Here is a 27,029-nt window from a genome sequence, read left to right on the forward strand (position 1 = left end):
AAAGGATCAGGCAGAGTAGGGCTTGGAACTTGGGTGAGGTCAGCTAACCACTGCTGAGACAGTTTTAGATTTACCAGGCCAATTCCAAGCCTCTGACATACCAGCAGCTGCTCAGAAATGAATCCCAATTTTGAGACCCCTCCCAGCTCAACGAAGATACCCCAGTTCCTCCAACTCATTTTCTTCCTCTTTCAAAGCAGCAGCTTTCCTCTCATCCTCATTGCTTCTGTGTACCGCCAATAGCACCAATCTTTGTCAACCACAGAAGCCATAGTATGCATCCAACCTCCCCAAATTTGCCTAAATGGATGATTCTTACTTTTGAGCAAAAGGTAATAAAGGATTATACTTATCGAACCTATGCTTATCTCTTGAGACAGACCTCCCCTCCCTCCATTCCCTTTCAAAAACAGCACAGAAAATTAAAAGGCTTAAAATGTATTTTAATAAGTTGATGCTGTATTACTGCTCCATTTCTCAGAAAAACTCCAAAGATATCAGGGACAAATCAAACATGGTACACCAATAAAAAAAAATGCACAGCGTAACTACCTAAGATAGGCAAGGCTAAGAGCTACTGTCCGACCTTCAGCATACAGCAACCCTGTTCCCAAGATTGTACTAGGCCTATCAAGAAAAGCTGTGAACAGCAACATCATAGACACAAAAGGGCCGTTCCTGGGTTGTCCTAACCCAAGAAAAAAGATGGAGGCAACTTAACACAAGATTTTTTTTTAAAGATACACTAAAATGAAAATCTCTAAGAGAAAATGTCTTCCTTAGGACATGAAGGGCTAATATATGGGATATAACAGAACCGTATGTATGTTGTCTGTGACCTCTGTGGACATTGGCCTGAATTCCCACCTGCGAGTGAATGGAACAATGGGGCTAAGGTCATTGGGGGATGCTTGTTTTTGTGGTGTATGTGGCAGTGTCTCTGGGGTTGGAGGGTATAATGAGGAACCAAATAGAACAAGATGGACAAAGAATGGAATGATCAAGATTAATGGGGGCTCTAACTGGATCCATTTTGCCATGGTCCCCCCCCACAGGCCCTCAACAATCACATGAGACTTCAGGAATGCACCACACAAAATCAATTAGTTAAACGATATACCACACAGAACTGATTTGTTAAGTATCGCCCCTCCCTTGCCCTCAGCCTCCAGCAAACTCCCTCAGAGTAGTACAGGCAAGGAAGACCTAACTATTGGGAGGAATCCCTAACACTTTTCCAGGGCAGAATTCTGGCTAGTCCAAAAAGGGTCCTTCTTTTAAGGGTTTTTGGGAAACTAGACATTGAAATTTTTATTAGTATCGGCGACGTTTGTTTGGAGCAAATTCAGCTCCAGGAGCTGCACGGTTGAATGCAGGAGGGGTTCCACCAATTGCCCCAATTCCTTCCATTGTAGCAGCTTGGCCAAAGCGTTCAGTTGTTGGTGGGGTCTTAAAGAGAAAAAGAGAGCAATGTTACAATAGAATCTATGTCCCAAGCTTCCCACCCATTTGTAATCCCGCCCCTGGAGGCCATTTCCACCCGACTATTCAAAGCTCTGATGTGCTAGGGGAGACTAAGCCTGTTTAGAACTATAGTGGATATCCCTGAAAAGAAGGCTGTCTGAATTACAGACCCACCCAACTATCCTACCTTTATCTTCTTATCCCAATTCCTACTGATTAAATAATATTACATAGTAAATTCCCAGACTAAGTTCCACCTAAGTCCCTTTCCCCAAACTAAGTATAGTGACAAGGACAAGCAATCACTCTTCAGCAACCTTAAGCGCACCCAGTTTTAAAATTTTGACACTAGAACTGTAACTCAGGATTGTATGAGCAATCCTTTTGGATTCCTATCTATTTTATGTGATAATACCTAACCTTCATTGCCTTCCCTCCAAAAACAAACAAACAAACAAAACCCACCAAACCCGTTACCTCCATTAACTCAGGGTAGCAACTAAACAGATTGGCCAGTCAAAGGCATTTACTTAACTCCCAGACAAAGTATAGTTTGAGACTGGGTTTGTTCAAGATTCAAAAATCAAGACCTTGAGGTTACATTTAATGGAAAACAGCGGCCCTAAAACCCGAGTATCTGTAGCAAAATTGTGGCAGGCACAGGGACTGAAAGCAAAGTCCTTTCTCCTATCACCCCTCAGAATTACTGTAAAGCTCTGCAGTTTATTACCAATCCCAAGGTTCCATCTGGCATCATAGTGGCAGGTCCTGGAGGAGCTGGGGTACCTGCTGGCACTGGAGCAGGGGGCATGGCGCCTCTGTTGTTGATGCCCATAGCACCTAAAGCAGAATAGTGTGATCAGTACAGGAGATAGAGACTGTCAGTTTCTCTCTGTGCAAGAGAAAACACTTCAACAAGACCTCTGAGCTAAGGACGTGTTACCCCCCCCAAAAAAACGATGCTCCCAGAAATGTCAGCCCCTTAAATCTGGACTATGCCTGAGAAGCCACATAGTTCACCAGAAATGATACAAAAAAGGAAATCAGAGCCACTAACCTCCTAAGTTCTTACCTCCCATAGCCATCTGGCCCATCCGTATCTCCTGTTCTCTCTGAAAAATAAGAAATACTCAAAACAGTCCAAGATAGCACTGCATTCTACCATTCACAATATGTTGAGGACCACACACTAAGGGAAGCAAGTAGAGTGATAACACATTCCTCCCAAGCACACTGAGGCCAAGCTGAGGAAAACCAACATCTCCTTGCTAGGTGTGCAGTTGAGTTCAAGGTTAGGACAAGGATACAAGTCAGAGTCTCCTACTAGGAACAGAAGAGGTAAAAGGCAAGGGGAGAGATAGCTGACTTCTTCTAGGACCTTAATCTGTGCAACAACTCCAAGGACATCAGAGAACTAGTTAAGGATGCTATCGGACTGGATATATTTCATCATGTAGTCACTGAGTCCAAACAGTGTAACACTGGCCCTAGCTCTTCATCCTAAATTGCCTGTGAGGCAAGAACTCCCCTTCAAACCTTACCTTTTCTTCCTATGAATTCTTCTTTCTAAAAGGAGTTTCACAGAATATAAAAACTGGTCATAACCCGGTATGTTTTATAGTCCTAGTGGACAACTCATGGTGGGTTTCTCATATCGTGACTGGCCTGGTACATCATGGGCACATGGGAGATATACCGCATCAGGGAATGTTCCCTTGAATCCTTCCTGCTGTCGCCGCATCATTTCTTCCTGTTGCCGCCGCATCTCTTCCTCACGGCGCCTGCGTTCCTCCTCCTGCCTACAGAAGAGTCACCAAGGTATTTAGCAGAGACATTCCAGAACTTGAGCAGATTATCTTAACAGGGGAGATCAAGAGCCTACTGGAAACTATCATAGCTCTGCAAGAAACTCACTGTTCAATGTGTCCAGCCCTAAAACAAGCCAAACGTGTCATTCAGGGGAAAAAAAGTTCTCCTTTCAGAAAGGAGCTTCATGACACCAGCACTCAGCTGCTTTCCCTTTAGTGCAGCCCTGGGTAATTCCTAGAGTCATGGGCAGCTGAAACATTTCCCATCCAAAGGGAGAACTTGAGAAGCATCCAGGAAATATTTACAAATGCATGAGGTAGCATGGTAGTAGGAAACAGGAGTGAGACATTACCTCTTAGAGTTGTCAGAGAAAAAGGGTTTGAGAGTTAGTTACCTGAGTTCCAGCTGCTTTCGTTTTTGCACTTCTTGGTTGTGCAGCTCTTCCATCCTCCGAAGTTCTTCTTGACGCCTCATCAAATCTAGAAAAACAGTAAACTGATTCAGAGTATTTTTCATTCTCCTCATATAGACTCAATAATTTTCCATAAATAAAGATCCAGAAAGCAAAGGGGATATATAATCCCTGCGTGGCCATCTGAGCTATCCAGATTCCAAAAATGAAGTCAAACCTATTATTTCCTTCTCCACAGAATCCAGTATTCTCTGTCACATCTCCAAGCTCATTTGCCTACCAAGATCAACAAAATATTTCAGAGAATAAAAGCAGAGATTTAGGCTTTTCTCTACCAACTGATACAAAAAATTCCTGAAAAAAGTCATTTTGTTCTTGTTCTAGGTTTAAGACCTACAGGTCTACACTCACCCTGTCTCATTAGCATAACCTGGTGCTCATGGCGAGCAGCCTCCATCTCCATCTCCAGCTTCTCACGAGCTTCCTTGATGTTGCGGTCCACTTGGTCCTGCTGCTGCTTCTCCATCTCAATGAGTGCCTTCCAGCGCATGGCATACTCATACTCAAAGGAGCCAGGCTGTGCAAATCTGGGTGGCTGCTCTCGCTCCCTATAGACAAGGTTCCTGGGTTATTAAAACTTTGTCCAAGATTCCCCCAACTAAGCACTGCATTCCTCCTGAGGGCCAAGATCATGGCTGCCAGTGAATACCTATAGGAAAGACCTGCCTCTTTTACACATCCCTTTACAAGCTTCCTTAAGAATACACAAGCACCTAACAGGGAATCTGTCAGAACCACATACTTGTGAAATTGCTGGTTCTTTATAACCAGCTTCTCTGGAAGTCCCTCTTCATCATCCAACTGGTCCATGGGCTCCACAGTCACAGGCCGAGGAAATCTGGAAGAAAGCAGCTCAAATTATACCCTACACCAGGCTTCCTCCCTATACCTGCCACTGGCACAATAAAGTAGATAAGGATCAGGACTGGATAATTAAACATTATTTCTGAAGGAATTTTTACACCCAGCCCCAAGTAACCAAGTTCTTTTAATGGCATTATGTGGAATCTGGGGTTGATAGGATGGCATGAGGCTTTAAATCTCAGAATAGAGCCTTAAAGATGTTCAAAGTAAGTAGATAGGATACTTAAGTGCAGTTTAAATACCCAATATCTGTAAAACTCCAGACAATGACTTGAAGTAAACACAGAGAGGCTGCATGCACAAAACAACTTTTCAGAGTTCTAAGACTTCAAAGGGGAGATTTAACACTGATTAAATGACAGCCTACTAGAAGACTGAAAGGTTTATTTCTTAATCCTCATACTATTTCCATTAATTTAAGATGACACTGAGAACCCTACTAAAAAGCTGAATTAGTATCCAAAGTCTCTAGGTGAACACAAAAGCATGGTTCCTACAGGCTACCTTCCCACACCACCGAAGGAAGTAGCAATCTAAGGTCTATTACTAAAAGCAGCCCTTCACTTACGTGGTTAGCAGGAAGGAGCCTTCGCTGCACCTGTCCAGAGCTTTCCGAGCAGCTGGCTTCCCTGAGAATTCAACAATGCCTTTTCCTGAGGGCCTTCCTCGATCATCCACAATGACTACAGCCCTTTCCACCTGGCCAAACACCGAAAAGGCTTCCTCCAGCAGTTCATTGGAAACATACTGAGGAAGGTTTCGGACTGTAAGGGATGCACTATGGCAGGCAAAGCGCACACGCAGCTGCTTTCCACGGAGTGGCATGTTGTCCAGTTCTACTTTGGCAATCTCCGCTAGGGTTCGTGTTTCCTAGAAGCAGAGGAAAGTTAGAATAACTCAAGTTTGACAATGACCACAGGCACAGCCATCAAGAGTCTAAAGTAGCATAGCCCAATATAAAATGTCTGCCCGCCCCAAAACCCTGACAACACACAAAGAAACCTTGATATCCTGAAAGAATCGAAATTACATGTTTCAGATAACTGTTGGATAGTCTAATTGCTCTGATAGCCTTGCAATAAATCAACTGGAAATTCTAGAAGTTAATACCACTTACATGGTCATCAGTATCATATAGATTATTCTCCCAAGTGGTATAACAGATCATTGGGACAAGGACCAGCCTAAAACCTACCCTTACATCAGCCAGAGTATTTTAATTTCAGCTAGCTACATACAAGTTTAATGAGAATCATGTATGCCCTCCATTGAGACCTCTTTAGAACCACAGACCCTAATGGGAACCCCCTCTCATATTACTAAAGAGGAACCTCAAACCCCAGAAAAAATGACTTGCCCATATAATCTTGAGTTAGTGGTAGATCTGGAATGAAAACTAGTTCTGACCACCACATCTACTGAACTTGCTAACACCTTATATTCCTTGTTTATGTAGACAATGCCTAAAAAAGTCCCTCCCTCATATACTTAAACATGTTTCCTCATCAAATCTGTCTTTATAAAAAAGATCTACACTTAAAAATGGTTAAATAATAAATTTTATGTGTATTTTAGCACAACTTAAAATTTTTTTTAAAAAACAGATACGGGGGCGCCTGGGTGGCTCAGTCGTTAAGCGTCTGCCTTCGGCTCAGGTCATGATCCCAGGGTCCTGGGATCGAGCCCCGCATCGGGCTCCCTGCTCCGCGGGAAGCCTGCTTCTCCCTCTCCCACTCCCCCTGCTTGTGTTCCCTCTCTTGCTGTGTCTCTCTCTGTCAAATAAATAAATAAAATCTTAAAAAAAAAAAAAAATAGATACGAATAAAACTGTCCCCTCATGGTTTTAAAAAGTCTTAAGTGAGACAATACATAGGCAAGAACTTAGGAAATAAAGTATATGAACTTTAATCATTAGTTACTAAGATAAAATAAAATTGAGTTGATAATTATTGAAGCTGGGCATCGAGTATTTATAGGTTCATTATACTATTCTCTCTACCTCTGTATGTTTGAAATTTACCAATGAAAACAAAAGTTCCAAGGGGCATACTTTAGTCTCAGTGTCCTAGACAAATAAACCTATGTTGTCCTTGAAACAAAACAAAACCCTATAAGGAAAAATAAAAATAAAACCTGTTATCTTCTGTCCTGTTCTACCAACTACAACTATTAAATATTTAACAAACAGACCACCTGAGAATTATTTCCACTGCCGTATTTTCCATATCCATCATTTCCCGACTTCCCCACCTTTTAGAGCATATACTCTAAAAGCCCATGGTTGCTCACCAAGCGGATAAAGCCAAAGCCCTTATCCTTATGAATGAAGACTTCGCCTGCCTTCCCATATTTCTCAAATAGTTTCCTCATCTCCTCCTCAGTGATGTCAGGAGGAAGATTGCCCACAAAGAGCCGGCTACGTTGGGTGAAGGTCTTCTCTCCTGGTTTCCTAAAATTCTTCAGGTCAATAGTCAAGCCTTCATCTGAGAGAATACACACAGTCACTCAAAAGATTGGGCAAAGAGATCTACAGTCACATTCTCAAAGAGCTACAACTGCTGCTAGATTAGGAAACCTAACTGCTGTAGAGAAAAACACCATTTCCCAATACAATCTATCCACTAACCACTTATCAGTAAATTGCCCTTAAAATGTGAAAGCAGTACGCAGACATCTGGGAGTACTTCTCAATAGCTCTACTATGGGCCAGGAGCCACCCGGACTAAGAGAAAGACAATACAGAAGCTATTGGTCAAAGAGAAAATTAAGCAAGTCAAGAAGACTTGTGTCAGAAGAGATCAGTTTTCTAAATTTGAAACATAGGGGTGCCTAGGTGGCTCAGTAGGTAAGTGTCTGCCTTTGGCTCAGGTCATGATCCCAGGGTCCTGGGATCAAGCCCCGCATTGGGCTTCCCTGCTCGGTGAGGAGACTCCTTCTCCCTCTCTTTCTGCCCCTCCCCCTTCTCGAGTGCTCTCACTTGCTCTCTAATAAATAAAATCTTTAAAAAAATAAAACTGAAACATAATTGCTCCATTTTCCCCATCTCTCACCAATCTTCATAATCTTAACAGTTCCCATTCTTTCATGCTTGGGTTAATGGAATGAAAGGAAATGAGTTAGGAAACAGTATTCTTTGTAGGGATCTCTGGAAATAAAAGAGGGCTGAGGTTGGTTCTAGTTTTAGAGGCACACAATAGGTGCTCAAAGTTTGCTGAATGAATGGAACATGCCTTTAAAGAATGTTTACTCTGATTAAAACGGATTGGCACAGACCCCAGGCTGAAAGTATAACACTCAGTACCAGACTTCTTTTCCCTTAAAGACTTGTTCTATATTTTCTAACTACGTCATCTGATGATTACCTCTAAGAACCAAGCTCTGAGGTAAAACACACAGACATCTGTTTAGCAGAATATGCCAACACAGCACAGCAACTTGTACTCATCTGCTACCCAACATGTCTGCTCCTTGTTTCAGTGAATCACCCTTTTTCTATCCTAAGATGTATTAAGAGGTAAATAGGGGAAAAAAGAGCAAAAGGTGTGCCACAAAGGCTTATTCCTTTATAAGCCCAAGAGATTAATCTAAAAACCAAGGAACCGGGGCACCTGGGTGGCTCAGTTGGTTAAAGCAACTGCCTTCGGCTCAGGTCATGATCCTGGAGTCCCGGGATCGAGTCCCGCATCCGGCTCCCTGCTCAGCGAGGAGCCTGCTTCTCCCTCTGACCCTCCCCCCCCTCATGTACTCTCTCTCATTCTCGCTCTCTCAAATAAATAAATAATAAAAAATAAATAAAATAAAATAAAATAAAAACCAAAGAACCTTTCCCGGGAGGGAACCTATTCTTATCCCCCTACAAGCATGTACTCACTTTGGCTGCTGGCTTGTTGCCCATTTGCAGGTATTGGTGGCGGTGGTGGCTGCTGCTGTTGCTGCTGGTGGTGCTGCTGGTGGTGATGCTGATGATGCTTCCTTGGAGTATGGTTTTGCTTCTCCAGGTTAAAGGTTTTATTGCTCTGCATTTTTGCACCCTAAAAGGAAAATGTGGACTGTCAAATACATTCAGGGCTTATCAGTCACCTTCCTGATGATTTATATGTCACTAATCATCTCTGATATCCTGGCTTTTGCCAGATTCAAATGACTGGTTATTGTGAACAAGTATGGCAAAGTTGTACCACTCAAAAACCTAAAAAGAACCAGACATTAGCAGTTATGTTGCACACAGAAACTAGACAAGTACTAAATGAGAACAACTTGCACAGAAGTAGCTTGAAGAAACTTTCCTTTCACTAATTCTATATATTAATTGGAAACTACTTTCCCCGAAGAAGCTACTCCCTAAAAATTGGCCCTATCATAATATTAAAACTTAACAAGGGAAATAGATTCTACTTATCACAAGGACAAGGACTATTAAATCTTGTTATCTGGCACTTTGCAGTCTTAACCTACAGTAGATATTGTGGAATGAACAGTAGAAAAAGTATAAGCTGTGGAGTTAGACATACTTAGATTTGAAGCATGGTCCTAGTACTCACTTACTAGCTATGTACTACTTAGTAAATCACTTTTGCACAAATTTAAGCTGTTATAAAGGGAATAATAAAAATACCTACCTCTCAAGATGGCTATGAGGATTCATAAATATGTGAAAACACTAGCTCAGTACTGAAATATAGTAAGCATTCAGTAAACATGGTTATTAATCACAATAAAGATAAATGACTATCAAAGCAATGAAAACATCAAATAAAAAAGATGAATATACAATCATAATGTTAGATCTCATCTAAAAATCAACATAAGATTAAAAGAAAACAAAATGAAAATTCCTGGTACAATCCAGAGTGAATTCAAGAGCTGATGGCTTTAAAATGAAAATTTTCTTACTGCTTTCTTACTGGTTAACAAGCTGAGGACCATCTTCCTCATTTAAGGACAGTTCTCCAGTAATAAAAGGGCAAAGCCAACCCTAAATCATTTCCCCTAAACACAAGACCTTCTAGTCAGAATTTAGCTGAAGGAAAAATGCAGAGAAGGACCTTCTCATGAACATTTATTGTTAACATTATATGATTCCTCTAAAATAAAGAAAACTGATTTCTCAAAGAAAATGTGACGACTTGATAACTACTGATTCTGGATGATGGGTATATAAGAATATTTATACAAGCTTCCCTGATACATTTCTTATCATATCCCTCCAAAACTAAAACAACATAATTATCAAATTCTATATCCAAACTGCTTCATAAAACAAGTAATAACAAGAGCTATCAAAATGTTCATATTCTGTGACTCAGGAAATTCTACTCCTAGAAATTTACCCTAAGAATATAATTTTAGGGGCACCTGGGTAGCTCAGTAGGTTAAGCATCTGACTCTTGATTTTGGCTCAGGTCATGATCTCAGGGTTCTGAGATCCAGCCCCATGTCAGGCTCTGCACTAGGTGTGGAGCCTATTTAGGATTTCTCTCTCCCTCTCCCTCTGCCCCCCCCCAAAGAATATAATTTTAAAAATTTAATAAAAACTACATCCATGAAATAATCACTGTGATGACCTTTACGGTAACTAATGACTTAAAATACCCAAAATTAGAGGTATGGTTTTTAATAAATTACGGTACATCTATTCAGTGGAGTGTTACACAGCATTAAAAATTACGAAGGGGTGCCTGCGTGGCTTAGATGGTTAAGCGTCTGCCTTCGGCTCAGGTCATGATCCCAGGGTCCTGGGATCGAGTCCCGCCATCGGGCTCCCTGCTCCTTGGGAGCCTGCTTTTCTCTCTCATGAATAAATAAATAAAATCTTTTAAAAAAATTATGAAGACCATGTAAATGTGAAAAATGTTTGATGTTTTGGGACACCTGGGTGGCTCAGTCGGTTAAGAGTCTGCCTTCGGCTCAGGTCATGAGCCCAGAGTCCTGGGATCTGAGCCCTGCATTGGGCTCCCTGCTCAGTGGGGTGTCTGCTTTTCCCTCTGTCCCTCCCTACACTCGTGCTCGCTCGCTCTCTCTCTCAAATAAATAAAATCTTTAAAAAAAGAAAAACGTTTGATGTTTCAAAAGGGAAAGGTTTTAAGAAACAGGAAAAGGGTGTTTTTTTCCCCCCTCAAAAATGCATGAATGTAGACTAGGAACAGAAGGCAGGCAAAAATGAAAACTGCCCTGTTTATAGATTATTGATCATTGTTTACTAATTTTATTTTTTTACTAATTCACCCAACAAATATTCACTGAATGCTTACTATTTGCTAGGCACTATTATAGGTGCTTGGGATGCATCAATGAACAAAGCAAAGATTCTTGCCCTCAGTTGTGCTTACCTTCTAGTAAGACAAAAAGACACGTAATTAAAGTACATAGTACTTAATGAGAGGTAAATGCTATTAGAAAATAAGAGAAACTGGGGCAAAGTGTATAGGGAGTGAAAGGGGTAAGACTGCAATTTTAAAAAAGATTTTATTTATTTATGTGAGAGAGAGATCACGAGCAGGGGGGAGGGGTAGAGGAAGCAGCAGACTTCCCGCTGAGCAGGGAGTCTGATGCAGACTCCATGCAGGACTAGATCCAGGACCCTGGGATCATGACCTGAGCTGAAGGCAGAAGCTTAACCAACTGAGCCACCCAGGCGCCTGGTAAGACTGCAATTTTAAACAGAGCTGAGGTTAAGCCTCACTGGAAAGTTGACACTTAAGCCAAGACTTGAATCTTATTTGTATCGTTTCATCAATCTTATTAAATAAAAATCCACCACCAGAAGTCAGTTAACATTTATCCTTCCAGTCACGGATTTATTTGCATGTACTCTAAATGAAATACTATAAAAACTATTTTGCAACTTGCCTTTTCTACTTTATTACATGATGAGAGCTCTTATGTCACTCAATCTTCTACATTTTTCTTCTCCTACATTAATTTTTAATGGATGCAGTATTCAGCTGTCAACCAAGCACCTATTGTGTTGGACACTTGGGTTGTTTCTATTTTTTCACCATTATTTATAAACAATGTTCACAGCTAAATCTTGGGCACATCCATGAGTAAATATTCCTCCCACAATATCCATTTTTACTTATTTACCTTCCAAAACATACATTATCATGTCAATATAATGCTGCTATACTGCACCATTGTATGTTCAGTTTTTCTTCACTTCTATGTCAACATAATTATAATTTTTAACAGCTACACAAAGTCCATGTGGATATATACTAACTTACTAAACTACCACCTACTATGAGACATTTAGGTTGTTTTCACCTTTTTCCTATTAGAATGATGCAGTAAATATCTTCTTGCTTATAGCTCTTTTTAACTATTTCCTTATAATAAATTCTTAAAATTAAAATAATTGCATCTATCTTTATTACTCTTACCCATGGTGCAGCATTTTTTCCTCTAAAAAAAAGGGAAATCATGTTTCTAAAAATAAGACATAAAAACAGGAAATTAAAACATACAAAATTTATGAAGTCTACCCCAGCAACAGGTGGGGATGGGGTTAGGTTGGCATTAGAATCAGATCTTTAACTATCTGAGTCCCAGCTATTAAACACCTCCCTTCCCTGACTCCACACTGGCCTATAGCTGAAACTTGAGTTATCTTCACAGCCATTTCTCCAACTAGGTCTTCTTACCTTCTTACCCCTGGCTAGAATCCAAGGAACCTTTTTTTTCTCCAGCCTTTAATTTGGGAGTCAGTGGCCCCAGCCTCAGTATCTTGCATCCCATTCAGGAAACCACAATTTATATTTACACATTAATAAAAATCCTCAGAGTTCCACTCAAACTGAAATATTAAAAACTCTGTATATACATCTTAACCAAACTTCACCACTCCTTTTCAAAAAGGCCATTTTACAACTTCTTAGTAGAAATGATCTACCTCCTTGAAGAAAAAGTGCTAGGATGTTCTAAACCATGTAAGAGAACTTCAAGGGAGGTTATTTTTGGTTTTAGAAAGTGTAGCCTGGTAGTTAAGATGATAATATCAGATATTTACCAATCATTATATGCCAGGCACTGTGCTAAGTCTGCATTATCTCACTTAGTGCCCAAAACTTACTCTCCTGGATAAGAAAACTGATGCCCATCTAAGGTTACCCAAATGTGATGGGGCAAGGAGTGGAACTCACATCCATTTAATTCTAAAGCTCATTCTTCATCACTAAGCTACAAGCTTAGTAATCAAACTCAGCTTGATTTCAAAGTTTAGAGTCCAACAAACTGACTAGCCATGTCACCTAACTTCTGAGCCTCAGTTTCCTCACCTGTAAGGAGGGGGTAACAACGGCAACTTCACAGGGCTGGTTATTTTAAGGACTAAATGAGATTGTGTACACAGCACATGTTCCTGCTGGCAACCACTATCCGTATTTCTGCATTCAGTTGGTGCTGTAGTTAGACAAATATCATTAATTACATTCTTCCTCCTCTCTTTTGGATTCTAGCAAAAATCATTTTTTACAATCAAATTGCCTTTGTGTTTTTGAATAAATGTCTCCATAGTGCTAATCTTTACAATCCTTCCTTCCAGTTTACTCTTTCCCAAGAAGGCATTCGATGGTGAAGACTAAATGATATTGTATAAAACACTTAAAACAGCGCCCACAAAGTAGCAAGTACTCAGTTAATACTGTCCCTATCACTTATTTCTGATGATGACCACCAACATAATATGGAAATACGTGCAGAAATCTCTTGTGAGCAATAAATTCACTGCCCCTTAACCACTGGGCCTCTAAGAACTAAGCACAAAGATCAGCATCAAGGATTTGTCTATCTGTCCCAAAGACTAACCCTGATGAAGGATTTTTCTTGAGAGAAAGTATGTACTGCTGGTTTAGAAAGACTGGGGCTACTGCACACAGTACGACTGCATAAATGTGGTTTAGGTACAAGACCAAACACTGCATCACACATATTTGAAATCAGTTTTCAGGAAAAGTATCAACTTTTTAAGTGGAAGCTGGTGGGGCGGGGGGCGAGGGGGGGAGAGAGATCTGGTAAAGATCTACCGACCTAGATGGCTGCATGGATATGCACCTGCCTGAAAGCTGTAGAATGCACTGATATGGTAAGGTACTTTTTCAGGCGTTTCTTTCATTTAATAGTAAGTTGGACAAAGACACAGCATAAAGCTAGCCAGTGCCCCCCACAAGAGTTGCCAGATTTATCAAATAAAAATACACAACGTAGAGTTAAATTTGAATTTCAGACTTTAAAAAATTATCTTTTAGTATTTAAGTCCCATGCAACGTATACTAAAAATACTTTGCTGTCTATGTGAAATCCAAAATTAACGGGGCGTCCGGTATTTTATCTGGCAACCCTACCCCGCACACCTACCTCAACTTCGGTTGAAGATAGCAAAGTACCTCCAAGTCGTCTCTAACCTCAACTTCTCCGTTAAGAACACAAAGAAAGGTTTCAGTTGACAACGATAGTTTCCCCGAGTGGGAGATACCCAACAGGAAATCCATAAAATTAATTTTCATTAAAAAAAAAAAAGTGATGCTTTAAATGGGTCGAGTAGCTAGGCAACAAGACACACAAAAAAAGACAGGAACCAGACTAGGGAAGCCGCGGGGTCTGGACTAGCAGATGAACTTCCCAGCTTAGAGTTTTGACAAAGAAACATCGCTGGGGGGGGGGGGGCATTTCTCATTCTGAATTAATGGCCTCGCGAGGCTGAGAGGAGGAGCGCCAACAAAGCGCCTCCTCCTCCAGCCGCGACTTCAGGGTTCTCGGATAATAGACCCCACACCCTCGGGCCCAGGGCGGCTAAAGGGCCGGGGAACTTACTGACAGGGATCAGAATCGAAGATGAGTCGCACAAAGAAACGGGGCGGGAAAGGCAACTGGAGCCAGGTTAAAGCAGAAAGCAAGGCGAACTGAGCGATAGGCCCCTGCGGGTGGGCTGAGAAGGCCGTGTGGCGGCGGGGACAAGGCCTCAAGGGGCCTTGGAAAGAACGGCCAACCTCCCTCCAAACCTAGCCTCGCCCTAGCCTCTTGTCGCAAAAAATCCTACTCCCCTCTCAAACAAGAACTAAGTCGTCCCAAAACTCACCCTCTACCGACTGTTCTCTCCTCAGAGTAACGGCGACGCTACACGGCCTCTACCGTCCCGAGAAAAGAGCGCGCGACCGCCGGAAACGAGACGACGGAGCTCGGTGCCTCCCAAGGGGTACAAACTGGTGTTCTTGATTGGTTATCTGACTTGCCAATCAAGGTTTATCTCCAGAGGCGGAATCCTTTTTCCGCCATTTCTTCAATCCTATTGGCTACCGAACGCAAAAGATCTGAGTTCGTGTGAACGACAGATGGGGACAAAGAGCGAGGCTTTCTACTTAATGCGCATGCGCAAGTTTCCATCCGCTCGAGACGGAAAAGGAAGGGGGAGGGCGATGAAGAGGTAGGGAGGGGGATGGAGGGTGGGAAGGAGAGACATCAGCGGGCTAACGGAAAGACTGAAAAACCAAGTGATGGCAAAGGCAAAGGAGAGGGCAAAAAAGGAGAGAGAGGGAAGTGGGAAGAGAAGGCGAGAAAACGTGCGCGTAGGCTGCTCTGAGAACTCCTGCACTGCGCCTGTGCAAGAGGCAAGAGTAACAATGTCATTGTATTCCGTGTGGTAGATCTAGCCTTTTCCTTCCGAAAAAATGCCCCGCCATGTTTCTTTTTTCACACTTCCTCATTAGGGCTTGCTCTCTGACACTCCATACTTACATTTCTAGTTGCTTCTGCTGCCAGGTCTACTCATGAAGCCCAACTGAAACAGTCATCACTATGGCTGTGGTTGTGGTTATAGTTACAGAAAGGGGTGGGGGAGAGGACGAGGATTGATAACTTAGTTTCTGTGATTAAACACAATTGTAACCACCTATTTCTATGGTAACCAGGGAACCCAGCAGTCCAAACACCACTGTTGCTCCTGTGATTCACAAAGAGATTCAACAGGTGTCATTATTGCCATGGATACATCGTAGGCCTCCAGATCAGACTGATTCCATATTCTGTAAGATGCCAATCAGGTAGGCGCCTTCATTTTTCTGTAATGCCAAACTAGCCGTGTGGTTAATCAAGAGCTACAAGGCTCAACTGATAGGTGTTTGTCGTTCGTTCCCACTAATTAATTCAGACCCAGGGTTTCAGGGTGTCCCAACTGGTGCCTCATTATGTGGGGACACAGTGATCTAGACCTGCACTATCCAGTAGGAACTTCTGCAAGGATAGAAATGTTATTTGCTCTGTTCAGTACAGTAACTACTGGCTATACATATGTGGCCATTGAGGGCTTGAAATATGATTAATGCAACTGAGGGACTGAATTGTTAATTCAATTTAATTTTAATTAGCTAAAATTTAAATACTCACGTATGGCTAGTGGCTACCATATTGGACATTTCTAGACCAATTGTTCCCAAACTTTTTGAGAATGAGTAACACCTCTATTATGACAACAGAAATATTACCTCTATTCTGAAAAACGTTTTTTCCCCTGCTCATGGAAAAAAAAAATTAAACAATACCCAGGAGTATAAAGAGAAAAGTCTCTCCCTCTGGTTACAATTATGACCACTTTCTTGTATTTCTATTTTCTATGTTTGTACTTACCCAGTCAAAAAGAAATGTTTATACTTTTTTATACACATAGGATTAAGCTAAGCTATACATACTTTTCTGAGCCATGACTTTCTCACTTTAAAAAATACTTTAGCTCTCCTTCCATATAAATGCCTAAAGATCTATGAGGACTTTTTAATATAAAATATTTTATAGACACACACATGATGGTTTTTAGTGTCTCTTGAGTGAAAAAAATACAAATTATAGAAAAGCTACTATGGATTCGGTAACATTTTTTTAAAGATTTTATTTATTTGACACAGAGAGAGCACACCACATCATCTTTATCTTTATGGGGGGTGGAAGGCAGAGGGAGAGGGAGAAGCAGGCTCCCTGCTGAGCAAAGAGACCGCTGCCGGACTGGATGTGCCCCTGGATTCAGTAACATTTTAATGAATGTATACTTTGTTAAAAATCACAACAGCTGTTTATGTTGGAAAATATTTGGTAACAAAATAAAAGGAAGATTGTTGTACTTGCACGTATCTCAAGGCAATCACAACATAAACAGAGAAATGGTGATGTAAACAAATAATTGCAATACTGTAGGCAAATAAAATAATAGCACTAGAGGCACCTGGGTGGAGCTCTCTGCTCAGCGGGAAGCCTTCTTCTCCCTCTCCCTCTGCCTATGGCCTGCTTGTGCTCTCTCTGTCAAATGAATAAATAAAATCTTAAAAAAAATAATAGCACCATATTAGAGGTAAAGTGGTAACTCAAAGGTAGCAAGGTTCTACATGAGTGGATCAGGAATGGCTTCACAAGAAAGAACACTTTTGAATTGGGTCTTAACCAAGAGGTTGAAGTCAGACCAATTTACAATGGATCAGAGGCAGAATGACCTATGTTTTAGGTAATTCGGCCTGGCTGAAGAAAAATGGGAAGGCTAAGGGATAGGAAATTAGGCTAGGGAGATAGGCATAGGCCAAATAATTGAGGGCCTGTGCTGTGCTTAGAAGTTTGTACTTTACTCTGTAAATAAAGTGGGGAGACTTTGAAGATTTTTCTAAAATAATTTATGGGGTTTTTTTTTTAAAGATTTTATTTATCTATTTGAGAGAGAGAGCGTGAGCAGGGTGAAGGGCAGAGAGAGAAGCAGACCCTCTGCTGAGCAGGGAGCCCAATGTGGGACTCGAGATCATGACCTGAGCTGAAGGCAGATGCTTAACCAACTGAGCCACCCAGGTGCCCCAATAATTTATGTTTTTTAAAAAAGATTTTTATTTATTTATTTATGTCAGAGAGAGAGAGAGAGAGCACAAGCAGGGGAAGCAGCAGGCTCCCCGCTGAGCAAGGAGCCAGACATGGGACTGGATCCCAGGACCCTGGGATCATGACCTGAGCTGAAGCCAGATGCTTAACTGATTGAGCCACCCAGGTGTCCCTATGTTGTTTTTTTTTCTCTGATTATAAAAGTAATATATGCTTATTGAGGGCAAAACTCAAAAACAAGAGTATAAAAAAATCATCATAATCCCATTATGGAGAAATCACTGTTAACATTTTAGTATATTTTCTTCCAGACTATCACAGATAGACAGGCATGCGTGCGTGAGCGCCTCTGTGTGTGTGTGTATTTATGTATTTATGTATGTATGTTTTTTTTATAGAGAGCGAGAGAGACAAAGAGACTGAGAGACGAAGGGAATAAACTTTTTCTATGTATGATAGGTTTGAACCTCAGAAAGATCACTGTAGTACTGTCCTTGTTTTGTTTCTTAAATTCCACATATGAGTGAAATCATATGGTATTTGTCTCTCTCTGACTGGCTTATTTTGCTTAGCATCACACTCTCTAGATCCATCCATGTCGTTGCAAATGGCAAGATTTCATTCTTTTTTATGGCTGAATAATATTCCAGTGTGTGTGTGTGTGCTGTGTGTGTGTGTGTGTGATATACCACATCTTCTTTATTCATTTATCTATCAATGGACACTTAGGTTGCTTCCATAATTTGGCTATTGTAAATAATGTAAAATGTTGTAAATGTTGTAAAAAAATTACCACAGAGTCGGTGGCTTAAAATAATAGAAATGTATTCTCTCACAGTTCTGGAAGCCAGAGTCTGAAATCAGTATCACTGGGATGAAATCAAGGTGTGGGCAGGGCCGTGATTCTTCAGGATCTCTTAGGAGGCTCTAGGAGAGAGTGAGTCTTGTCTCTTCCAGTTCTTGGTGGCTGCCAGCATTCCTTGGCTTGTTGGCACATCACTCCAATTTCTGTATACAAATGTTTATAGCAGTACTATTCATAATAGCTAAAAGGTACATCAACTGATAAATAGATAAGCAAAATATGATATATCCACATACAGCAGAATATCTTTCAGCCATAAAAGGAATACATTCTGATACATGCTACAACATGGATGGACCTTGAAAACATTATGCTAAGTGAAAAAGCCAGTCACAAAAGACCACATATTATATGATTCCATTTATATGAAATGTCCAGAATAGGTGAATCTATGGAGACAGAAAGTAGAATGGTGCTTACATAAGGCTACAGGGGGTGGGGGGATGGGAGAATATAGCTTAAGAATACAGACTTTCTTGGATGCCTGGGTGCTCAGTTGGTTGGGCGTCTGCCTTCAGCTCAGGTCATGATTCCAGGATCCTGGGATCAAGTCCCATGTCCGGCTCCCTGCTCAGCTGGGAGTCTGCTTCTCCCTCTGCCCCTCCCTCCCTGTTCGTGCTCACTCTCCCTTTCTCTCTGTCTCTCTCTCTCTCAAAAATAAATAAAATCTTAATAAAATAAAAGAATACAGACTTCTTTTTTTTTAAATGATGAAAATGGGTGGGAATGCAAACCAGTGCAACCACTGTGGAAAATAGTATGGAGGTTCCTCAAAAAATTAAAAATAGAACTACCCTACAACCTAGTAATCACACTACTGGCTATTTACCCCAAAGATACAAAGGTAGTGAACTGAAGGGGTATGTGCACCCCAGTGTTTATAGCAGCAATGTCCACAATAGCCAAACTATGGAAAGAACCCAGATATCCATCGACAGATGAATGGATAAAGATGATGTGGTGTATACACACACACACACACACACACACAGGAATATTATGCAGCCATCAAAAAAAGAAATCTTGGGACACCTGGGTGGCTCAGTCAGTTAAGCATCTGCCTTCAGCTCAGGTCATGATCCTGGGGTCCTGGGATCAAGTCCCGCATCAGGCTCCCTGCTCTTTGGGGAGTCTGTTCTCCCTCTCTCTCTCTACCCCCTCCCCCCTGCTTGTGCTCTCTCTCTCTGACAAATAAATAAATAAAATCTTTAAAAAAAATGAAACCTTGCCATTTGCAATGACATGGATAGAACTAGAGGGTATTATGCTCATAAGTGAAATAAGTCAATCAGAGAAAGACAATTATCATATGATCTCACTGATATGTGGAATTTAAGAAAGAAAACAGAGGATCATAGGGGAAGAGAGAAAAAAGTGAAACAAGATGAAACCAGAGAGGGAGACAAACCATAAGAGACTCTTGAATCTGAGGAAACAAAGTGAAGGTTGCTGGAGGGGAAAGGGATGGGGGAATGGGGTAACTGGGTGATGGACATTGGGGAGGGTATGTGTTGTAATGAACACTGGGTATTATATAAGACAGATGAATCACAGACCTGTACCCCTGAAAAAAATAATATAGTATATGTTAATTAATTGAATTGAAATAAATTGAATTTAAATTAAAAAAGAATATAAAACACTATTTCAAAAGGATCCATGCACCCCTATGATTATAACAGCATTATTTACAATAGCCAAATTATGGAAGCAACCTAAGTGTCCATTGATAGATAAATGAATAAAGAAGATGTGGTATATCACACACACACACACACACACACACACAAAACACACACACACACTGGAATAGTATTCAGCCATAAAAAAAGAATGAAATCTTGCCATTTGCAACAACATGGATGGATCTAGAGAGTGTGATGCTAAGCAAAATAAGCCAATCAGAGAGAGATAAATACCATATGATTTCACTCATATGTGGAATTTAAGAAACAAAACAAATGAACAAAGGCAAAAAAAAAAAAAAGAGAGAGACAAACCAAAAAACAGACGCTTAGCTATAAGGAACAAACTGATGGGGGAGGCAGGGCAGGGACAGGTGAAATAGGTGAAGGGGATTAACAGTACAACTATTGGGGCACCTGGGTGGCTCAGTCAGTTAAGCGTCTAACTCTTGATTTCGGCTCAGGTCATGACCTCAAGGTTGTGAGATGGAGCTCTGTGTCAGGCTCCCTGCTGGGCAAGGAGCCTTCTTGAGATTCTCCCTCTTGGGGCACTTGGGTGGCTCAGTTGGTTGAGTGTCCATCTCTTGATTTCAGCTTGGGTCATGGTCTTGGGGTCCTGGGATCAAGCCCTGCATCACGCTCTACACTCAGCATGGAGTCTGCCTGGGGTTCTCTCTCTCCGTTTCCCTCTGCCCCTCCCCCCTCTCAAAATAAATGAATAAAATCTTTATTTATTTATTTATTTATTAAAAATATTTTATTTATTTATTTGAGAGAGACAGAGATAGTGAGAGAGAGCTCGAGCAGGAAGGAGGGGGAGAAGCAGGCTTCCCGCGGAGCAGGGAGCCCGATGCGGGGCTCGATCCCAGGACCCCGGGATCATGACCTGAGCCGAAGGCAGAGGCTTAACCATCTGAGCCACCCAGGTGCCCCGAAATAAATGAATAAAATCTTTAAAAAATATTTTTTCTCTCTCCCTCTGCTCCTACCCCACTCACTCTCTCTTTCTCTATGAAAAGAGTACACTTATGATGAGCACTGAGGAATGTATAGAATTGTTGAATCACTATATTGTACACCTGAAACGAATACAACACTGTATTTTGATTACACTGGAATTAAAATAATAAAAAAATAAAATGATGACAATGTTGTAAAATCGTGGTAATTGTTGCACAGATCCATGAATATACTAAAATCCATTGAATTATACACTTGAAATGGGCAAATTGTATAATATATGAATTCTACCTCAATAAAGCTCTTATTTAAAAAAAAAAAGTGTAAGTGGAACTCAAAGAAGTATTATTAACCTGAGTTGATTTCCCGAGAGATAGTGCCATAGCAGAAAGTCTGTAGGGACCTTGGGACCCACATAGATCCTAGGATGTGTCTCATAAAGTCAGTTGATCTTACGTGGAGCAAATTGAGATATGTTGCCTCCAAACTTGGGAGAGATGTTTGGACAGGATAGAGGGAATGTTAAAGAGGAGAGTATAGTCAGAAGCACACTAGTAGGTCAGACTGCCACAATTAGACTTGCTGATACGGAGGAATAGGTGCCTTTTCACTACATTTCACTAATCCCTCTCTTTCTTAAATTTTAATTCCAGTTGGTTAACATACAGTGTTATATTAGTTTTGGGTGTACAGCATGGTGATTCAATGATTCCATACGTCACCCGGTGCTCATCACCACAAGTGACTCCTTAATCCCCATCACCTATTTCACCCAACCCCCACCCATGTCCCCTCTGGTAAACATCAGTTTGTTTTCTATAACCAAAAGTCTGTTTCTTGGTTTCTCTCTCTCTCTCTTTTTTTCCCTTTGCTCATTTGTTTTGTTTCTTAAGTTCCACATAAAAGGGAAATGATATTGTGTTTGTCTTTCTGATTGACTTATTTCACTTAGCAGTATACTCTCTAGCTCCATCCATGTCATGACAAATGACAAGATTTCAGTCTTTTGTATGGCTGAGTAATATTCCATTGTATGTATATATGCCACATCTTCTTTACCCATTCATCAACGGATGGACACTTGGGCTGCTTCGGTATCTTGGCTACTGTAAATAATGCTGCTATCAACATAGGGTGCATGTGTCCCTTTGAACTAGTGTTTTTGTATTCTTTGGGTAAATACCCAGTAGTGTGATTGCTAGATCAGAGGGTAGTTCTATTTTTAATTTTCATAGGGTAGTTCTATTTTTTTAAACAAGTTCTATGCCCAACGTGGGGCTTGAACTCACGACCCCAAGATCAAGAGTCGCATGCTAGGGTAGTTCTATTTTTAACTTCTTAAGGAACCTCTATACTGCTTTTGCACAATGGCTGCACCAGTTTGCATTCCCACCAACACTGCACGAGGGTTCCTTTTTCTCCGCATCCTCGCCAACACCTGTTGTTTCTTGTGTTGTTGATTTTAGTCATCCTGCATTTCTCAATTAAATAAAGCATGGTACATCCAAATGATGAAATAATACACAGTCATTACAATTATGTTGTAGAACATGTTGTACAAGAGAATTCCAATTTTGTAAAAATTTTGTAGTTTTGATTTGCATTTCCCTGAACATCTTTTCACGTGTCTGTTGGCCATCTACATGTCTTCTTTGGAAAAATGCCTCTTCATATCTTCTGCCCATTTTTAAATTGAATGATGTTTTTTGGGTGTTGAGTTTTAGAAGTTCTTTATATATTTTGGATACTAGCCCTTTATCAGATATGCCATTTGCAAATACCTTCTCTCATTCTATAGGTTGCCTTTTAGTTTTGTTGATTGTTTCCTTTGCTGTGCAGAAGCTTTTTGTTTTGATGTAGTTCCAATAGTTTATTTTTGCTTTTGTTTCCCTTGCCTCAGGAGACATATCTAGAAAAAAGTTGCCTCAGCCTATGTCAAAGAGGTTACTGCCCATGCTCTCTTCGGGATTTTTATGGTTTCAGGTCTCACAGTTAGGTCTTCCATCCATTTTGAATTTATTTTTGTGTATGCTGTAAGAAAGTGGTCCAGTTTCCCCAATACCATTTGTTGAAGAGACTGTCCTTTTCTCATTGGATATTCTTTCCTGCTTTATTGAAGATTAATTGACCATATAGTTATAGGTTTAATCGAATCCTTTTTAAAGAGAAAGATGAAGATTCCTTATTTTTGCCTTCCTGCTTTTTCTCCTCTCTTGTTTCACTTTTATCTTTGCCCATGTTAAGCCTTACATCATAGAAGTATTGCTACAATTTGAGTTCGTTGGGGCTTTTTTTCCCTCTCTCTGTCCTTTATTCACGCATTCATCAATTCATCCAATAAACATTTATTGAGTATCTATCTAAGGACTATGCTAGATGCTGGAGATAGAGACTAGTAAAAACGGGTCTCTATGGTTGAGGAGCTCACAGTCTAACATTTCCCCAATGTCTCCCTAAATACCTATTTCCTTTTCTTCACTCCAGGGTACTTCAGAATGGTATAAAACATTAAATAGAATCCATGCGTTTCCACAGTTGGTTCTAAAGAGTGAACCTCACTCTAATCAAATGACTGCCAAATAGTACCTCCATTTCTTTGACCAAGTTATATGTAGGCTTGCCTGTGGTGCAAAAATAAAAGTTTGACATCCAGCGGTAATTAATTAAATAAAGCATGGTACATCCAAATGATGAAATAATACACAGTCATTACAATTATGTTGTAGAACATGTTGAACAAGAGAATTCCAATTTTGTAAAAAAAAATGTATGCAAAAAAGAACTAGAAAGATATACATCAAAAAGAGCAGTGGTCATCTCCGGGTTTAATAGGTAGGATATAAGTGATTAATGCTTTTTTCTTCAGACTTTTTATGTTTTACAAAATTTTTACGGTGAGCATTTATTATATTTTTGTAATCAGAAAACATATATATATATATATATATATATATATATATAATTAAAATGAAAGAGCTCTCATGAGGGCAGGGATTGAGTTTTTACCTGTCTTATAGTGCTTACAGCACTTGAGTGCTTTATAAATGATGAATAACAAGTAACAGAATTGAGTACTATGTGATAACCAGCAAGGGTAAAAATGAGAGTGTTGAATTGCAGGCCACACTCTTAACCAACCCCCCCACCCTAGTCTATATTACAGCCTTTCATCTGTGGCTGATACGTATTCAAACCTATCAACTGTGGGCACTCTTGGCTTAGTCAGACACCCCAAAATGTATTTATTTTAAGGACATGAAGGTTTCAGGGTGCAAAGTCCCAGACCATGCATGAAGTCAGATATATTTCTTTTCCAATGATAATAGTAACCTATGAAGCAGTATCTATTCAACACCTGCTCTATGTCAGACACGTGTCCATCTCAATAGCAACCCTATGAGGCATTATCTCCAGTATTTCTTTCCAGTCTTTTTCTATGTATAAATGTACAGTTGACCATTGAACAACACGGGGATAGGGGCACAGTTGAAAATCCAAGTTTGACTCCCCCAAACTTAACTACTACTGTTAACCAGGAAGCCTTACCAATAACATAAATCGTTGATTAACATGTATTTTGTATGTTATATGTATTGTATACTGTACGCTTACAATAAGGCAAGCTAAAGAAAAGAAAATGTTATTAGGAGAATTATAAGGAAAAGAAAATACACTTATAGTACTGCACTATATTGAAAAAATCTATGTATAAGTGGACCCACACAGTTCAAACCCATGTTGTTCAAAGGTCAAATGTATATAGAATTTCTCTACAAAGTTAGCATCATATTTTAACTCATTTTTAGAAAATGTAACAGGGGGGCATCTGGCTGGCCCAGTCAGTAGAGCATGGGTCTTTTGATCTCAGGGTTGTAAGTTCGAGCCCCACATTGGGTATAGAGATTTCTTAAAAACAAAAATAAAAAACATATCAGGAACATTTTTTGTGTGTCATTAATTCTTTTAATAGACTAAAGTATATTTTTAGAACAGTTTTATGTTTACAGCACAAGTGAGCTGAAAGTACAGAGAGTTCCCATATACCCTCTGCGTACCCTCCTGGCACCACCTCCCTTGATCAACATCCCTTACCAGAATGCTACATTTGTTACAATCGATGACACATTGTTATCCCTCAAAGCCCATAGTTTACATAAGAGTTCACTTTGGGTGGTGTACCATTCTATGAGTTTTGATAATGTGTGACATGCATCCACTGCCCTGAAAATGGTCTGTGCTATACCGTCATTCGTTCTTTTTTTTAATGTAACCACATTTTAATGAGTTTAAACATCCACTGAATGAGTATAGACAAAACTGATTTAACCAATCCCCTATTATTGGACATTCACATGGCTTTCTCATCTCTGTGTTCAAGATGAGAAAACTAAGACCCAGTGACTAGACAAGTGACTTTGTCCAAAGTCAACTGGCTAAAAAGTGAGCAGAGCTGAGGTTAGAATCCTGGTCTGTCTATGCCACCACACTGCCTCTGAATTAGTAATACACCATTAATCCCTCTTTAGACGTCTCCCTTCAACTTGAAACCAGGCATTCTCCACAACCAGACCAGCCAAGGATCCAAGCATGTGTTGAGAAGAGCAGGCAATACAAAAGAACGAGGTGGACTAACTGAGATGGAACAAATTGAAAATGCAAAGGGAGGTACAGGGAAGGGACATGGAAATAAGCAGAAGGGGGGGGATAGGGACACAGAATACCGGTTAAGATCTAAAGGAAGCTGGGTTTGGGAAACCTGAAGGGGAAAAATAGGAGAGAGCAAAGATAATCTCAAGGCCATGTGGGGAGCCAGGAAGGATTAAGGTTTCTGGGAAAGTGCATGAGACAAGGGAGGATAAAACTCCCTAGGACTATAAGGCTAGGAGAGGCTTAGTGTGGGAAGGCAGGCCCAGAGCAAAGAGGCAAGCTAGCGCAGGCGCCGGACACCAAACCTACACGTTCCTAAATCTGCGGCAGGACTCCCCTCCGGCCTGAGCCTCCTCCAGTATCTCAGATACTAAAAGCTCTCCAGCCCTTAGGGGTTGGAGGAGGAAAGTAGGGGGCGGGGACTGCAAAGTGCTCTAACTATAATGGGGACTGAGAAAGGATCCTGGCACACATATTTTTTTAAAACCAGTAGGCCTAACGCTGGTGCCGCCTCCCCCTACCCCACTTCTCAAGCTTCAACCTCAGCCACACCCACATGCTAAGGACCGTCCGAGAGCGGGGTTGGGGTGGGGGGGGGGTTTGGGGGGGCGTGTGTGTGCGCGCGTGCGTGCTCGTGCATACGAGAGGGAGAGGCAGAGACAGAGACAGAGACTGAGACAAAAAGAGACCGGCAGAGAGAGAGAGAGAGAGAAGGAGGAAAGAGACAAGGACAGAAAAAGGGAGGGAGGGAGAGAGAGACACAGGGAAAGGAGGAAACAGAGCTATCGGCCTCGGTGAGGAAAACTACTGAAGAGAGAACGCAGGGAGCTCCTGCAGGAAGACTCAGGGAGAAGATCCCAGAACTTACCCTAAGACCGTTGAGGGAGTGGGGGAGTGTCTTTGCAGGGCCTGGTTTTGGGGTCATCAGGCAGTAACGGTTACTGCATAGGCGTTGTCACTGAGCCAGAGCCATTTAACCCGCCTTGGGTGGCTGGAGACCAAGCTTAAGACACCCCACAACTATGACATTCAGAATGGTTAGGGGAGCTCAGGGCTGCAGACAAGGGAAGGAGGGGCACGTGAGGGCTGGGTCCCTGCCTCCCCCACCCCCTCCGCTGTCACTCATTACCCCAACAGTCGCCCAGGGGGCGGGCCCCGGAGAGGTGGGGTTGGGGGGAGGGTAATCTTGGCAGGCGCCTGCTGCATGGCGTAGGTAGGGACTGTTGAGGGGGGGGGCGGCCGCGGGGGGGTTGAACACGAGTGGGAAGCGAAGAGAGACACGGGGAGGGGGAGGGGACCGGGAACCATTTGAATGAGAGGAGGGGATCACGGGTAGAGTGGGCTCCAGGAGGTAGGGCGGGCACGGGTGTGACGGGGGGGGGGGGGGAAGGGGGAGAAGACTCTTGAGCCAGGTAAGAGA

The 27,029-nt window shown here is 41.3% G+C and overlaps 1 protein-coding gene across 8 annotated transcripts; it reads right to left on the bottom strand.

Annotated features, from left to right (window-relative positions):
* Nucleotides 1–429: 429 nt before the first annotated feature.
* On the bottom strand, nt 430–26,498 carry NONO (non-POU domain containing octamer binding). Of its 8 annotated transcripts, XM_021680596.1 has the most exons (13): nt 14,685–14,776; nt 12,886–13,009; nt 11,992–12,037; nt 8,481–8,640; nt 6,899–7,092; nt 5,178–5,479; nt 4,488–4,583; nt 4,097–4,293; nt 3,668–3,752; nt 3,161–3,263; nt 2,537–2,576; nt 2,195–2,304; nt 430–1,449 (listed from the first exon to the last, which is right to left on the bottom strand). In XM_021680596.1, exons 3-13 carry the CDS (start codon nt 12,031–12,033, stop codon nt 1,315–1,317), a joined length of 1,464 nt encoding a protein of 487 aa, XP_021536271.1. In that variant the 5' UTR covers nt 12,034–12,037; nt 12,886–13,009; nt 14,685–14,776; the 3' UTR covers nt 430–1,314. The 8 variants fall into 8 exon arrangements, with proteins under 8 accessions (XP_021536271.1, XP_021536286.1, XP_021536311.1 ...); XM_021680611.1 differs by lacking the exon at nt 11,992–12,037; XM_021680636.1 differs by lacking the exons at nt 11,992–12,037; nt 12,886–13,009 and adding an exon at nt 9,229–9,280 and having other exon boundaries at nt 14,685–14,736.
* Between the last annotated feature and the right edge of the window lie 531 nt (nt 26,499–27,029).

The sequence above is a fragment of the Neomonachus schauinslandi genome, chromosome X (assembly GCF_002201575.2).
Source record: "Neomonachus schauinslandi chromosome X, ASM220157v2, whole genome shotgun sequence".
NCBI classification, from domain to species: domain Eukaryota; kingdom Metazoa; phylum Chordata; class Mammalia; order Carnivora; family Phocidae; genus Neomonachus; species Neomonachus schauinslandi.